Here is a 15,741-nt window from a genome sequence, read left to right as displayed (position 1 = left end):
AATTGGAAATTATCCTAACAGACCAACTCGCAGTATTCTGAGCTCAACATTCAAGTTTCAAAGGGAACAGCATAATTAAAACAATAATGAAAATACACATGGCACCTTTATGATCATTCTCCTATTCAGAAATCAAAATAATTTTGTACTTCCCACTCAAGGTCTGCCACAGGCACATAAAAACCTTAAAGTAAAATTAAAAAGTAGTGAAAACAATTCCGTCTTCAATTCTCTGACTTAAATAGGGGATGAATGTTCAGTCCTCTTCCCAGATTATTAGCTCCTGCTAATTTTTGTTTGCTAGAACAATACGATGATCTTTAACAATCATATACTTTGAAATTACCACAGGGACTAAAGAGGAAACTAGAGAAGGAAATTTCCACTTTCAAAATTGAACTAAATCTAAAGAATGAAGTATTTCATTATTACTCTCTGACTGAATCACAGACTTATAAATAAAAAACCTGCCATTTTGTTATAGGGACAAACACGAAGTCACAGAAATCCAAAGAACTGCTCTACTAATGTCAAGAAAATTTGCTTCTTGAGTGGGTCGAGATATCTAAATCCACTCCTAGCCGCATAATAAAAGCCCTACCACCTAAACGACGTGCTGTGAGTAGAAAGCAAAAGATGACATAGGACTCCTAGATTTTCCAGAGGTTGTTTGAATACATTAACCTCTTTCGTTTGAGAAAAATCTTTATCTTGATGTCCATAACTGAAACCAATCACTTCTGGTGGGTCAGGGCGTCCTGTGGTCTCCGGACCTTTAATGTGGCTGAGAATCCCCCAGGGATGTTAAAATACGGAGCAGGATTCAGAAACTCCGGGTTGCATGCCCAGCAAGCTCGCGGCAGCGTCACTGTCTGATGGGCTACACTGAGCAACAGGACTCTAAGGAAGGTTTCCAAATGAAATAACCTCAACCAGATGTTTATTTTCAAAATATACAGCCTACACCAAGTTTATCACGGGAGATAATATTCCAGACCTCAACAAGATACCTGCTCCCCCCCTTCTCATTTTTGTGATTTTTCCCATCTGGCTGCAAACTCAATGTAATACCTTAATAAAGAGCAATTTTCTTTTTTTTCTTTTTTCTTATTTTATTTTATTTTATTATTATTATTTTTTTATTTTTTTTAAAGAGCAATTTTCAAGAGTATCTTTTTTGTGCTGACTATTTATTGGGACTTGACTGACCAGGGCTTGTAAGGATGGACACAAAACTTCAAGTCTTTTATAATGAAAGGATTGATTCAAAATAAATATTCTAAAAATTATGTCAAACACTAATGAATATGTGACATTTACCAATAGTTTATAAGAGAATCATTTTGGATGAACAATTTTCATTTCACAAAATAAATTGCTCATATCCTAAAAAGACACCTCTCCTTAAGCAGGAAAACAAAAGCCCAACAAAAATCAAGTCATGCCCATGGCACAGCCTTAATGTTAGTTTTAGGGAGGAAAACGCCAACACTGAGACATACAAAAGTATTTGAGGAGAATTACATGTTATTAAATTTGTCCTAGAACCTGGGGGAGTTCAGGGGAAGAAAACAGCTGGTATATTTAAGAAAAATTTAAATAGAAAATATTACACATGAGAGCAAAATAGTCCATTTCTCTTAAGAAAACCAATACACACTCACAAACTTTCATTTTTAGGTTTTCAACAATTTTTTTTTCATATTAGTCCAACCGCCACCCCAAAATCCAACCAGTCAGCATGACAATTAAGGTGACAACAGGTCCAGTTGGCCAAACTCCCTGTACACCCTTGGATGCTTTTCAAGCCAATGAGGGTAACATTTATCGTAGCAGGAACCAGAGTCAAAGGAGAATCACTTCTCTTTAGTCACGAGGAAACCTCCCTCTTGAGTATCTTCGGAATTTTTCATGGGAAGGCGTCTCAGTGTGTGTGTGCACGCTTCAGCCCCATAACTGTGAAGGTGGCAGCTGTCAGTTTCTCATAAACAAGGAACATGAGAGCAGCAGTGAGGACTGTCTGCAGCAGTTTGGCTTCCAGGCCTTTGTAGAGTCCCAGTATTCCAAAACGCCTAACGGGAACGAGGTTTGAAAAAACAGAAGTCAGCTCCTGCAGCAGAGAACATGCTGCCTAGATAGCTATAGCACTTTGATGAGAACAAGCAGTGGAGGTTTTAGATTCAACACAGACGTCTGCTGTCAAAGTACTTCTTATCTTTAAAGGTATTTGGGGACTGATGAAAGTTCAGTATTCATGAACCACTAATACTTTGTCTTTATAGTCACCATTAATTAGCAGAATGTTGACAGTATCCCACTGAGAGGATGCAGATCCTGAAACCTCCTGAAACCATCTTAATGGCAAAATCTGCGATCTAACTAAGAACTTCTGGATCTTCACTTTAACGCTAATTCAGTTATTTCAACTTAGTCCCTAAATGGCAGGGCAGCTGCCAATATGTTTAGATCATTTCAGCTCAATATAACGAAAGAGACAAATGAAAAGCTACCTGATTCTCAACTTCCCATGCGTTTCATCCTCTCACTCGGTGGTTTTCAAATTTAGCAGGCATCCAAATCACCTGACAGGCTTCTTAAACCATACATCGCTGGGTCAATTCCCAGAGTTTCTGATTGACTAAGTTTGGGATGAAATTCAAGAATTTGCATTTCTTCTTTTTACTAGAGACAGGGTCTCACTATGTTGCCCATGCTGGTCTCTGACTCCTACGTTCACGTGATCCTCCAAGCCTCGGCCTCCCAGAGTGTTGGGATTATAGGCGTGAGCCACTGCACCCAGCCCAAGAATGTGCATTTCTCACAAGCTCCCAGATGAGGAGGAGGATGCCAGTCACGCAGGCTGGAGTGCAGTGGCAAGATCTTGGTTCACTACAACCTCCGCCTCCTGGGTTCAAGCCATTCTCCTGAGTAGCTGGGACTAAAGGCATGTGCCACCATGCCTGGCTAATTTATTTTTATTTATTTTTATTTTATTTATGTTTTTGAGACAGACTCTCGCTCTGTTGCACAGGCTGGAGTGTGGTGGCACGATCTCGGCTCACTGCAAGCTCCGCCTCCCGCGTTCACGCCATTCTCCTGCCTCAGCCTCCGAAGTAGCTGGGACTACAGGCGCCCACCACCATGCATGGCTAATTTCTTGTATTTTTAGTAGAGACGGGGTTTCACCGCGTTAGCCAGGATGGTCTCAATCTCCTGACCTTATGATCCGCCTGTCTCGGACTCCCAAAGTGCTGGGATTACAGGCGTGAGCCACCACGCCCGGCCTTTTTTTTGTATTTTTAGTGGAGACGGGGTTTCACCATGTTAGCCAGGATGGTCTCGATCTCCTGACCTCGTGATCTGCTTGCCTCGGCCTCCCAAAGTGCTGGGATTACAGGTGTGAGCCACCGCACCCAGCCCCAGTTTTTGGTTCTTACAAATAATGCCGTAAATTTGGAAGCAACCTACATGTCCATCAACAGATAAATGGATAAAGAAAATGTGGTACTTATACAAAATGCAGTACTACTCAGCCCTCAAAAAGAATGAGAGCTTGTCATTTGTAACAGATGGATGGAACTGGAGGTCATTCTGCTAAGTGAAACAAACCAGAAAAACAAATATTGCATGTTCTCACTTATTTATGGGACCTAAAGATCAAAACAATTGAACTCATGGAGATAAAGAGTAGAAGGATGGTTCCCAGAGACTACTGGGAAGAGCAGTGGTGGGCGGAAGGCGGGGATGGTTAATGAGTACAAAAATAGGTAGTTTGAATAAGACCTAGTATTTGCTAGCACAACAGGTGACTAGAGTCAATAATAATTTAATTGTACATTTAAAAATAACTAAGAGTATCATAGGAAGGTTTGTAACAAAAAGAATAAATGTTTGAGAGGATAGATACCCCATTTTCCATGATGTGATTATTATGCTTTGCATGCCGGTATCAAAACATCTCACGGGCCGGGCGCGGTGGCTCAAGCCTAATCCCAGCACTTTGGGAGGCCGAGACGGGCGGATCACAAGGTCAGGAGATCAAGACCATCCTGGCGACCACAGTGAAACCCGTCTCTACTAAAAATACCAAAAACTGCCGGGCGAGTGCGGGCGCCTGTAGTCCCGTTACTTGGAGGCTGAGGCAGGAGAATGGCGGGACCCGGGAGGCGGAGCTTGCAGTGAGCTGAGATCCGGCCACTGCACTCCAGCCTGGGCGACAGAGCAAGACTCCGCCAAAAAAAAAAAAAAAAAAAAAAAAAAAAAAAAAAAAAAAAAAAAACAAAAACATCTCACGAAGCTGGCGCGGTGCTCAATGTAATCCCAGCACTTTGGAGGCCCAGACGGGCGGATCACGAGTCAGGGATCGAGACCATCCTGGCTAACACGGTGAAACCCCGTCTCTACTAAAAATACAAAACTACCGGGCGAGGTGGCGGGCCTGTAGTCCAAGCTACTCGGGAGGCTGAGGCAGGAGAATGGCCTGAACCCGGAGACAGAGCTTGCAGTGAGCTGAGATGCGGCCACTGCACTCCAGCCTGGGTGACAGAGCAAGACTCCGTCTAAAAAAAAAAAAAAAACTCACGTACCTCAAAAACACACACCTGCTACGTACCCACAAAAATCAAAAATTAAAAATTTTTTTTAAAAAAGCCATTAATAACATTTGTATACAAGCTTTTGTAGACACATGCTTTCATTTCTCTTGGGTAAATACCCTGAAGTGGATGGCTGGGTCCTATAATGGGTGTGGTACATATAAATTTTTTAAAGAAAATGTGGCCGGGCGCGGTGGCTCAAGCCTGTAATCCCAGCACTTTGGGAGGCCGAGACGGGCGGATCACGAGGTCAGGAGATCGAGACCATCCTGGCTAACACGGTTGAAACCCCGTCTCTACTAAAAATACAAAAAACTAGCCGGGCGAGGTGGCGGGCGCCTGTAGTCCCAGCTACTCGGAGGCTGAGGCAGGAGAATGGCGTGAACCCGGGAGGCGGAGCTTGCAGTGAGCCGAGATTGCGCCACTGCACTCCAGTCTGGGCGACAGAGCGAGACTCTGCCTCAAAAAAAAAAAAAAAAAAAAAAAAAAAAAAAAAAAAAAGAAAATGCCAAATTGCCTTCCAAAGCAGCTGTACCATTCTATATTCCCACCAGGAGCATGAGAAAGTAAGTCCTGGCTGCTAACATCCCTCCCAATACTTGACATAGTATTTATTTTTTACTTTATACCTATTCTTTGTCTTTTATTTTATTTTATTTTATTTTTTGATAGAAGGTCTCACTCTGCTGCTCAGGCTAGAGTGCAGTGGCACAATCACGATTCACTGCAGCCTCAACCTCCTGGATTCAAGCAATCCTTCCACCTCAGCCTCCTGGGTAGCTGGGACTACAGGTACGCCAGCACGCCTAGCTAATTTTTTATTTGTGTTGAGACGGGGTCTCACTATGTTGTCCAGGCCAGTATCAAACTCCTGAGCTAAAGCGATCTGCCTGCTTCGGACTCCCAAAGTGCTGGGATTATAGGTGTGCGCCACCGTGCCCAGCCTAATTTTATCATTTAGTCCCTTGAATGTTCTTTTTTTTTTTTTTTTTTGAGACAAGGTCTTGCCTCTATAGCCCAGGCTGGAGTACAGTGGTGCCATCATAACCCAGCATAGCCTCGATCTGCGGGCTCAAGTGAATCTCCTGCCTCAGCCTCATGTGTAGCTGTGATTACAAATGTGTGCCACATGCTTGGCTAATTTTGTAAATATTTTTTGTAGAGATGGGATCTCACTACTTTGCCCAGGCTGGTCTTGAACTCCTAGCCTCAAGTCATCCTCCTGTCTCAGCCTCACAAAGTGTTGGGATTACAGGCATGAGCCACTGTGCCCAGCTGCATATTTTATTTTAATAACAAATTTATTTTCAAAATATCTTGTATCTAGGAACACTAATAAAGTTATAAGAGCTTCTGCTTCAAAGGAGGTCCCTGACGTATCTGACTTCACTAAGTGTCAGTTTCTTTAAACGAAACAGGAAATGGCAATAGTTCTTAACTCACAGAGCTATTGTTAGGATTGAGATTACCTACGTGTAGACTCTAGCTCAGTGTCTGCCACACAGCAAACCACTGAAAATGTTAGCTACTCTTACCATCATCATCATCATCATCATCACTATTATTACTTTTTCCACTGCCCCCTCCCTTCTCCAGTACTCCTATTCTATAGGCAGATGTTACATTGCTAAGAGGGGTCATAGGATATGCCACTGATGAAAGCACCACTCAGGGTGATGGTAGTATAGAAGGGTTCTCTTTCTGAAGGAGTTCTGTATATTTGTTTGTGTGTGTGTGTGTGTGTGTGTGTTTTTTTTGAGACAGAGTCTCACTCTATCACCCAGGCTGGAGTGTGGTGGCTGGATCTCAGCTCACTGCAAGCTCCGCCTCCCAGGTTTACGCCATTCTCCTGCCTCAGCCTCCCGAGTAGCTGGGACTACAGGCGCCCGCCACCTCGCCCGGCTAGTTTTTTGTATTTTTTAGTAGAGACAGGGTTTCACCGTGTTAGCCAGGATGGTCTCGATCTCCTGACCTCGTGATCCGCCCGTCTCGGCCTCCCAAAGTGCTGGGATTACAGGCTTGAGCCACCGCGCCCGGCCAGGAGTTCTGTATATTTGTAACTAACAAAGAATAACAACTTGAACTTTTCCATAATTTCCCAAAATACTGTCATACTGTACTACGCTCTTAAAATGGGAAACGTCTAAGCACAGCAAGCAAGGGAAAGGCTTTGGAGCTTGCCACCAGCAAGGCAGTAGTGTGAGAGGGAAATGCAACCCGTCCCCGGCAGAGACGGCTGCTGAAGGAGAGCACGGAATGCGAGGCATCTGCAAAGCTCACCTTACTCGTTGGTGAAGAAGATAGAGAATATTCCGAAGACTTCCCAATGTTCTGTTTTCTGGGTTTAGTCTATGACGCCCAAACTGAGGAAAGAGGGAAAAAAAAGTAAGTACTGTTGCTGCTTTTTTAAATCTTCATTGCTACCTGGAGAGGATATGATGTTGGAGCAGTATCTTATAGCATACATTAATAAATTTATCCGGTTAGTACCATAGATTTCATTAAGTCTGTATTTTTCTTTTCTTTTTTTTTTTTTTTTTTTTTTTTTTTTTTTTTTTTGAGACAGAGTCTCACTCTGTCGCCCGGGCTGGAGTGCAGTGGCCGGATCTCAGCTCACTACAAGCTCCGCCTCCCGGGTTCCTGCCATTCTCCTGCCTCAGCCTCCCGAGTAGCTGGGACTACAGGCGCCCGCCACCTCGCCCGGCTAGTTTTTTGTATTTTTAGTAGAGACGGGGTTTCACCGTGTTAGCCAGGATGGTCTCGATCTCCCGACCTCGTGATCCGCCCGTCTCGGCCTCCCAAGTGCTGGGATTACAGGCTTGAGCCACCGCGCCCGGCCGGCTGTTTTTTTTTTTTTTTTTGAGACGGAGTCTCGCTCTGTGGCCCAGGCTGGAGTGCAGTGGCCGGATCTCAGCTCACTGCAAGCTGCGCCTCCCAGGTTTACACCATTCTCCTGCCTCAGCCTCCTGAGTAGCTGGGACTACAGGCGCCTGCCACCTCGCCCAGCTAGTATTTTGTATTTTTAGTAGATACGGGGTTTCACTGTGTTAGCCAGGATGGTCTCGATCTCCTGACCTTGTGATCCACCCGTCTCGGCCTCCCAAAGTGCTGGGATTACAGGCTTGAGCCACCGCGCCTGGCCATAACTTCCACTTCTTTAGGAAATTTTGAGAAACGAATCATTTAGGACCTCTGTAGTCTAAGCTCTTCACATTATGTGTTTACATTATAAAAGTGTTAAAATACATTTACAAGGATGCTACTGAATTCCCTTATATTAAGTACCAATTTTACCTGTAATCCCAGCACTTTGGGAGGCCGAGACGGGCGGATCACGAGGTCAGGAGATCGAGACCATCCTGGCTAACACAGCGAAACCCCGTGTCTACTAAAAAATACAAAAAACTAGCCGGGCGTGGTGGTGGGCGCCTGTAGTCCCAGCTGCTCGGGAGGCTGAGGCAGGAGAATGGCGTGAACCCGGGAGGCGGAGCTTGCAGTGAGCTGAGATCCGGCCACTGCACTCCAGCCTGGGCGACAGAGCGAGACTCCGTCTCAAAAAAAAAAAAAAAAAAAAAAAAAGTACCAATTTTAAAATAATACATTAGTAAAAATGCTTTTAACAGAAAGTACTAATTTTTCTGAACTGGAATACTCTCACTAACACCCCTATTTTATCTAGCAACAAGCCTTTTGAAATTTTTCTCCAAAACAGATCTTGAATCTGTCCTCATCCTACCCCTCTCCTCTTTAGTGCCCCCACCATGGTCCAGGCCACCATCCTCTCTCGCCTGTATTACTGAAATGGCCTCCTACTAGATTGCCCCTGGCTTTCTCTCTTAGCTTTCTGACCAGCTCACCACATCATAGCCACAACAATCTTCTCCAATTGTAAATCACAGCACATATTCCCCAGCTTAAAGCCCTTCCTATCACATATTCTTAGCTTCAAGTGCTAAGGATAAAAATCCACATTCCTCACCGACGGTTTCCCTGTTACTCTTGTAATCTCACCCTGAGCCACTCTACTGCCATAGAGGCCTTCTTTCAGTCCCTAGGATGCACCAAATTCTTAGTACATTGATATGGTTTGGCTGGGTCCCCATCCAAATCTCTCCTTGAATTGTAGTAATCCCCACATGTCAAGGGCAGGGCCAGGTGGAGATAACTGAATTATGGGGGCGGTTTCCCCTATACTGTTCTTGTGGTAGTAAGTCTCACAAGATCTGATGGTTTTATAGGAGGAGTTCCCCCTGCACTTGTCCGTGCTGCAGCCATGTGAAGAAGGACATGTTTGTTTCCCCTTCCGCCATGATTGTAAGTTTCCTGAGGCCCCCCAGCCATGCTGAAACGTGAGTCAATTAAATCTCTTTCCTTTACAAATTACCCAGTCTCAGGCAGTCCTTTAGAGCAGCATGAGAATAGACTAATACACACATCATGCTCCCCCTGCCTGGAATGCACTTTCCTCTACTGTGCCTGGCTAGGGCCTTACCCTCCTTTGCAACTTGATTTAAACATCCCTTCTCAAAGAAGCCCACCTCCAATCATGCTATCTAAGAAGATCCCCACCATGCCCCTCTCCAGTAAATAATTTCCTTTATAGCTCTTTTTTCAATTTGTAATTACCTATTTATTTTGTTTGTTTATCTGTTCATTCTATCTTCCACTAGCTCCATGAGGACAGGGATTATGACTTTTATTTACCACTGCATGCCCAGTTCCTCCCACAATGTGGGTGCTTAGTAAATATCTGAACAGATAAATAACTGAATGAATTAAAAAACAGAAATTTGAGAGTGCTTCAGAAAAGCTAAATCATTCATTCCTCCTGAGTGAACTAAAGGAATCAGCTCTGACTTTGTAAAGGATAATCCCCCCTGGGGCACCAAACCAATGAACTTGAATGAGAAGGAAGCAAAGTTATGCTTTCCTGAGGTCTTTTTTTTTTTCTTTTTTTTCTTTTTTGAGATGGAGTCTCGCTCTGTCGCCCAGGCTGGAGTGCAGTGGCCGGATCTCAGCTCACTGCAAGCTCTGCCTCCTGGGTTTATGCCATTCTCCTGTCTCAGCCTCCTGAGTAGCTGGGACTACAGGCGCCCACCACCTTGCCCGGCTAGTGTTTTGTATTTTTAGTAGAGACGGGGTTTCACCGTGTTAGCCAGGATGGTCTCGATCTCCTGACCTCGTGATCCGCCCGTCTGGGCCTCCCAAAGTGCTGGGATTACAGGCTTGAGCCACCGCGCCCGGCCTCCCTGAGGTCTTTAAAGAACTTATCTCCACACTTGTGTTTTCTGAGACATTATGTTACCTAAGAAATCACAAATGCAAACTTCATTCTAAACCAATGACAGCCAGCCTAGTTCAGCAGAATATCAAATGAAAAAATGGAGGCCAGGTACAATGGTTCATGCCTATAATCCCAGCACTTTGGAAGGCCAACGCCGGAGGATCACTTGAGTTCAGGACTTTGAGACAAACCTGGAAAACATGGTGAGACCCCATCTTCAGAAAAAAAAATTTTTAATTAGCTGGACAAGGTGGTGTATGCCTGTAGTCTCAGCTACTTGGGCGGCTGAGGCAGGAGGACTGCTCGCGCCTAGGAGGTCGAGGCTATAGAGACCCACGTTGCACCACAGTACTCCAGCCTGGGTGACAGAGGGAGATCCTGTCTCAAAAAAAGAAAAGAAAAGAAAAAAAAATGGACAGGGAATACTCTGGCATACCAACTAACTGCTTTATTGCTCTATTAACACTGTTTTAAATCAAGAGACCACATATATTAGGATGCTGTTTGACTAGATGCGAAAAGAACCCCAGCACTCACCCTCAGAATTGACTGTACCGTCTGCATGGGATAGGTGAGCGTGGTGGCAATCGCTTTGGCTACTGCACCAATGATGAACACATCCAAGGAAGAAAGCTAGAAAGCAAAGAAAGAACAAAACTTATCAATGAAGTCAACAAGAAGGTGTCAGAGAGAATTACTTTACTGCTTTCAAAAGCAGGGATTACCTTCATCCGTTTCTTTAAAAGCTGCCGTTTTAAACCTTCATAGAACATGAACTGGATGGCAGGATTGAAGACCAACAGCAATGAGGGAAATGTGCCATTCCACAAAGCCGAGATTCCTTCATCTCGAATGATCTGATGAAAAGCATCTAAACAAGAAATCAGGGACTTGTGAAAAGCATGATGACAATCCCCTAACTAGTGAAGACAACATGAATTCCGTTCAAATGTACCCAGAACACAAACCATACTGGTTCTATAAAGATTTCCTTCTGGCAGCTGGGTACAATGGCTCACGCCTGTAGTCCCAGCACTTTGGGAGGCTGAGGCGGGTGGATCACGAGGTCAGGAGTTCGAGACCAGTCTGGCCAGCATGGTGAATCCCTGTCTCTACTAAAAATACAAAAATCAGCCAGGTGTGGTGGCACACGCCTGTAATCCCAGCTACTTGGGAGGCTGAGGCAGGAGAATTGCTTGAACCCAGGAGGCAGAGGCTGCGGTGAGCCAAGATTGTACCACTATACTCCAGCCTGGGTGACAGAGCAAGACTCTGTTTCAAAAAAAAACAAGATGTATTTCTTGCAATGATAGTTTGGGGGCAAGTTTATCAGTTAATTACTTTTTGATAATCAGACACTGACAGTCACCAAGTTATTGAGAGACCAACTTCAATCACAGGCAACTGTTCCTGACGATCCGGAGTTAGAACGTCCAATTCTCCTAAGTCATTATCAGCATCACTGGGAATTCTGGATTATACAGAACTGTGAACTGAGCCCACATCTTTCACAAAAAAGTCCAGTACAAGAAAAGATAAGATCGTTTCCTGGAGTTTATTATACAGGATTTGACTTTTAAAAACCACTATTTCACTACAAAGATTGATGTATGGGGAAAGGAGAACCTGGCAGTGTCGTACTATTGAAAGGCAGAAGCTCAAAGACACCAGATACCAATCTGGTGTCTACCCAAAGACAACACTAGAATAAAAAAGTATAGATTATTCTTCAAAAATATTCATCCCCTCTCACTGATACTCCTTGGGAGCTGCATACTTCTCTACCCCTGGTCTTGGGCTTAGCTATATGATGTGCTTTGGCCACTGGAATGTCAGCAGACAAGGTGCCAACAGGGTTGAAAGGTGTTTATACTGTTGGGTGTGTCCTCTTGACCTTTTGCTATCACAATGAGAAGAATATGCTCATGCTCGTCCCAGAAGGAGGAGAGACATGTGAACTGAGACTGTTAGGCTAGGCTCAGCCTAGATGAGCCAAATCCACGTCAATCCACAGACACGTGTTAAAAAAAAAATGTTATTGATGAATGCCGAGACGTGAGGTTGTCTGTTATGTAGCTATTTTTTTTTTTAATTATACTTCAAGTTCTAGGGTACATGTGCACAACATGCAGGTTTGTTACATATAGATACATGTGCCATATTGGCATGCTGCACCCATTAACTCGTCGTTTACATTAGGTAAAAGCAATGGCAACAAAAGCCAAAATAGACAAATGGGATCTAATTAAACTAAAGAGCTTCTGCACAGCAAAAGAAACTACCATCAGTGTGAACAGGCAACCTACAGAATGGGAGACAATTTTTGCAATCTACCCATCTGACAAAGGGCTAATATCCAGAATCTACAGAGAACTCAAACAAATTTACAAGAAAAAAATCAAACAACCCCATCAAAAAGCGGGCAAAGGATACGTTATGTAGCTTTATGTGGCAACATATTCCAGATACAAAGAAGAAAGAAAACCCTGAAACAGGAGTTCCACAAAGAGATACTTACCAATGATACCTCTGTAGTTCGTTGGTACAATGTCTTCATTCCTGAATTTTGCCCCCTGCAGCTTCAGTCTGGTGTTTACCACCCAGAGTGGAGTTGTTAGCAACACGTTAACTACTCCTTTAACAAGAAAGATGAAGAGAAAAAGGGAAAGCAAAATGTCAGCTTTTAAGCTTTGCTGTTTTAAAGCTACATACTAATATTCCATTTATATCTCTGTCACTGACCTCTTAGGAGGCCTAAGGTAAGGTGTCTCTTTGTGCCAGGGTACAACACAAGCCACTACTGTTAGAAGCGATTTGGAAGCTTTGCTGATAGCAAAATGGCTGGCGGCAGCACCTCTCCAGATGAAGAGCAACAAGTTCCCTCATTTGTACAATATGCAATCTATATGTCAATTTACATACCATTCAAATTAGCAATTGTGATACAGTCATAGCTTTAAATATAATTTTAATGTAACAGCTTTAGAGATGGGAGTGGCTTATAGCTAACATGCTAACTCCATAACAGTATCAGATAAAACACACAATTTACAACTCTTACTTAAGTAGCTCACATGGTTTGAAGTGAGTATGGATCCGGTACAATGAGTGACAGGGGTGGGACAGGAAGTGGTGACATTTAAAAATGCCTTCACAGAGACAGTTCACTGAAGAGTTCCTCATTGCTTAGAGAATTAGGATAGGCAGGCAGCAAGCATCAGTTAAGTGTCACAAAACACCTGAAACAGCTTCACAAGCATCATGATCCTTACAAGCTTAAAGATGGGGATCTTGGCCCCCCAAGGTTGCCTCAGAGTAGAACAATATAATGAGCCAGGTGCTTCTTTTTTGAAAATACATGATCCCAATTTAACACCATCTTGAGATATTAAAATATTCCTCACCAGTCCTGAAATGATTAAAAAAAAAATACCAGATAGAATTGTAACAAAGTGCCTGACACATGGTATAGACTTTATAAATAAATATTTGTTAAATAAATAGTGGAACAAATGAAGCAAGGAACAAACTCAGTAAAAAAGCACACATCCAGCTCTCTGGCTCTACTCGAGATCTGAAGAACCAAGAGAAAAGATCCTAAGGAAGAGAAGCCTTTTACTAAAATTCATTTCAAGACAATTGAAGAAATAAAGTTTTGATTTAAGAATCTCAAAATATTATATATAGGAAATACAGTCTAACCAAGGATAAACTTGACAAAATGGCCAAGAGATTCAAATTCAATTTTTTCATTGGTTGCATACAGTTGTTAAAGATATTTTGCTGCCTGTCTCTAAGGAGCATTATGAGAGCACATTTCTCAAAATAAAAGACATCACCTAATAATTTTATCAGTCATATTTGTTATATTTTTATAGATTCACATAACATTAAGAAGTCATCTTTAGTTATAACTTAAAATATTCATACATTGTCTAATACATACATAATCTAAAAAGCCTTAGTTACAGAGTCTTGCTAGTCTCATTTTTTCAAAAGCACCCATGCCCCAGAGGCCATTATAGAAGGATATTAACACATTCCTATTTGCCTAGATTTTAGAACATATTCCTATTCAATGCAATGCACACTTCACTTAACAGAGAAAAACTAACAGTCAGAAAAACCAGACTAGAAAGTGCTATTGAGCAGTCTACTACATTTGTTTTAAGAGAAAAGGAGGACAGGAGAGCCCAGGAGCAGATATCACAAGCTTCCACAGATACGGTAGAAAGGCAAAGTGCACCCACCTTTCTAAACAAGTGAAATATGCTGCCTGTTAAATAAATTCTTTAGAAATCAAAATTTTCTTCATGTAAGAGGTAGGCACATACAAAAACACTTAGGGGGCAATGCAACTAAGATAAAGATCTAACCATTCTTTAAAATTCTGCTTTCACACCCAGTGTGGTGGCTCATGCCTGTAATCTCAGCACTTTGAGAGGCCGATGTGGGAGGATCCCTTGAGCCCAGGAGTTCAATAGCAGCCTGGGCAACAGAGGGAGACTCCATCTCTAAAAAAAATATTAAAAATTAGCCAGGCATGGTGGCACACTCCTGTGGTTCCAGCTACTCAAGAGGCTGAAGTGGGAAGATCGCCTCAGCCCAGGAGGTTGAGGCTGCAGTGAGCTGTGATCATGCCACTGCACTCCAGAGCCCGGACAACAGAGTGAGACCTTTTCTTATTAAAACAAAAACAAAAACAAAACTGCTTTCCTATCCCCATTATTAACACAAGCAGAAAAACTAAAAGGATTCTTCTAAAGGACAACCTCAAGTACAAAAATGAACTACATTACTTAACGGATTATAAAGTCCTTGTAAGAACATTTGGTATTGCAAAGCTTTTTATCTGAGAAGTTCAAGTACTTTTTTCACTCTCTAAGTCAAAATAAATGGAGAAGTACTTTTTAACCACTATAATTTTATGAGTTCTGAGAGAAGCTACTCAAAATACTTGGGAATCCAAAACTTTACTAAAACTTGCAACCTGTATCATCAAGCAAAGGTCAGCATTCCACTGAGAGAAGCATGCCACAAACCTTTCATGAGTACCAATTCCAACTCCTGACAGGCCCAAAGGATAAAGAAAATTGTCTGCTTTTTTATAAGCCCGTGTAACTCTTCTGCCAGTTCCGGCCGGGCGCGTTGGCTTCCCGCCTGGAATTCCAGCACTTTGGGAGGCTGAGGCGGGTGGATCACGAGGTCAGGAGTTAGAGACCAGCCTGGCCAACATGGTGAAACCCCGTCTCTACCAAAAATACAAAAATTAGCAGGGCATGGTGGCGGGTGCCTGTAATCCCAGCTACTCGGAAGGCTGAGGCAGGAGAATCGCTTGAACCCGGGTGGCGGAGGTTGCAGTGAGCCGAGATTGCGCCACTGGACTCCAGCATGGGCGACAGTGTGAGACTCCATCTCAAAACAAACAAACAAAAAAGAAAAATCTTCTGCCAGTTCCAAGCTGTGGGTGCTACTTCAGTCTAAAGTGGGCATACAAATTAATACTTTACCTACCAAAGGGCAGAAGACTGGGTTTTTTTCTAATTCTAATGTCTATAATTCTATTTTCTTTCTTTCTTTTATGTAACAAATCATTTACAAGAAAGAATAAACCAAAATTAAGAGATGAAGAACAGTAATTGAACACACTGAAATTATTCACTAAATCAAGGAACAATTAGAACACAGCTATTTACTCCTGAAATCTTGAAAACAGTTTTATCAGCAGTGAGTCTCCTTTATTATGGAGAGAAAACACAAGCGAAGCATGCTAATTGGGTATGCACTTCCGGGAAATACGTGCAACGACCATGGATATAAGAAAATGGCAAAGGCCGGGCGCGGTGGCTCAAGCCTGTAATC

The 15,741-nt window shown here is 43.0% G+C and overlaps 1 protein-coding gene across 2 annotated transcripts in view; it reads right to left on the bottom strand.

The window, feature by feature from the left end:
* Positions 1 to 1,107: 1,107 nt before the first annotated feature.
* The window catches only part of SLC25A17 (solute carrier family 25 member 17), a 54,064-nt gene continuing 39,430 nt past the window's right edge, over positions 1,108 to 15,741 (bottom strand). For both annotated transcript variants that reach the window (XM_033233842.1, XM_033233843.1), the window contains 5 exons: positions 12,398 to 12,514; positions 10,605 to 10,750; positions 10,417 to 10,512; positions 6,876 to 6,958; positions 1,108 to 2,072 (listed from right to left, as the gene is read on the bottom strand). In XM_033233842.1, coding sequence (XP_033089733.1) covers positions 1,925 to 2,072; positions 6,876 to 6,958; positions 10,417 to 10,512; positions 10,605 to 10,750; positions 12,398 to 12,514 — 590 coding nt within the window. In that variant the 3' untranslated portion in view covers positions 1,108 to 1,924. The remainder of the gene's footprint in view (positions 2,073 to 6,875; positions 6,959 to 10,416; positions 10,513 to 10,604; positions 10,751 to 12,397; positions 12,515 to 15,741) is intronic.

The sequence above is a fragment of the Trachypithecus francoisi genome, unplaced genomic scaffold (assembly GCF_009764315.1).
Source record: "Trachypithecus francoisi isolate TF-2019V2 unplaced genomic scaffold, Tfra_2.0 Lachesis_group14, whole genome shotgun sequence".
NCBI lineage: Eukaryota > Metazoa > Chordata > Mammalia > Primates > Cercopithecidae > Trachypithecus > Trachypithecus francoisi.
The sequence above is the reverse complement of the archived record's forward strand: the minus strand, read 5'-3'. Positions and strand labels throughout refer to the sequence as shown.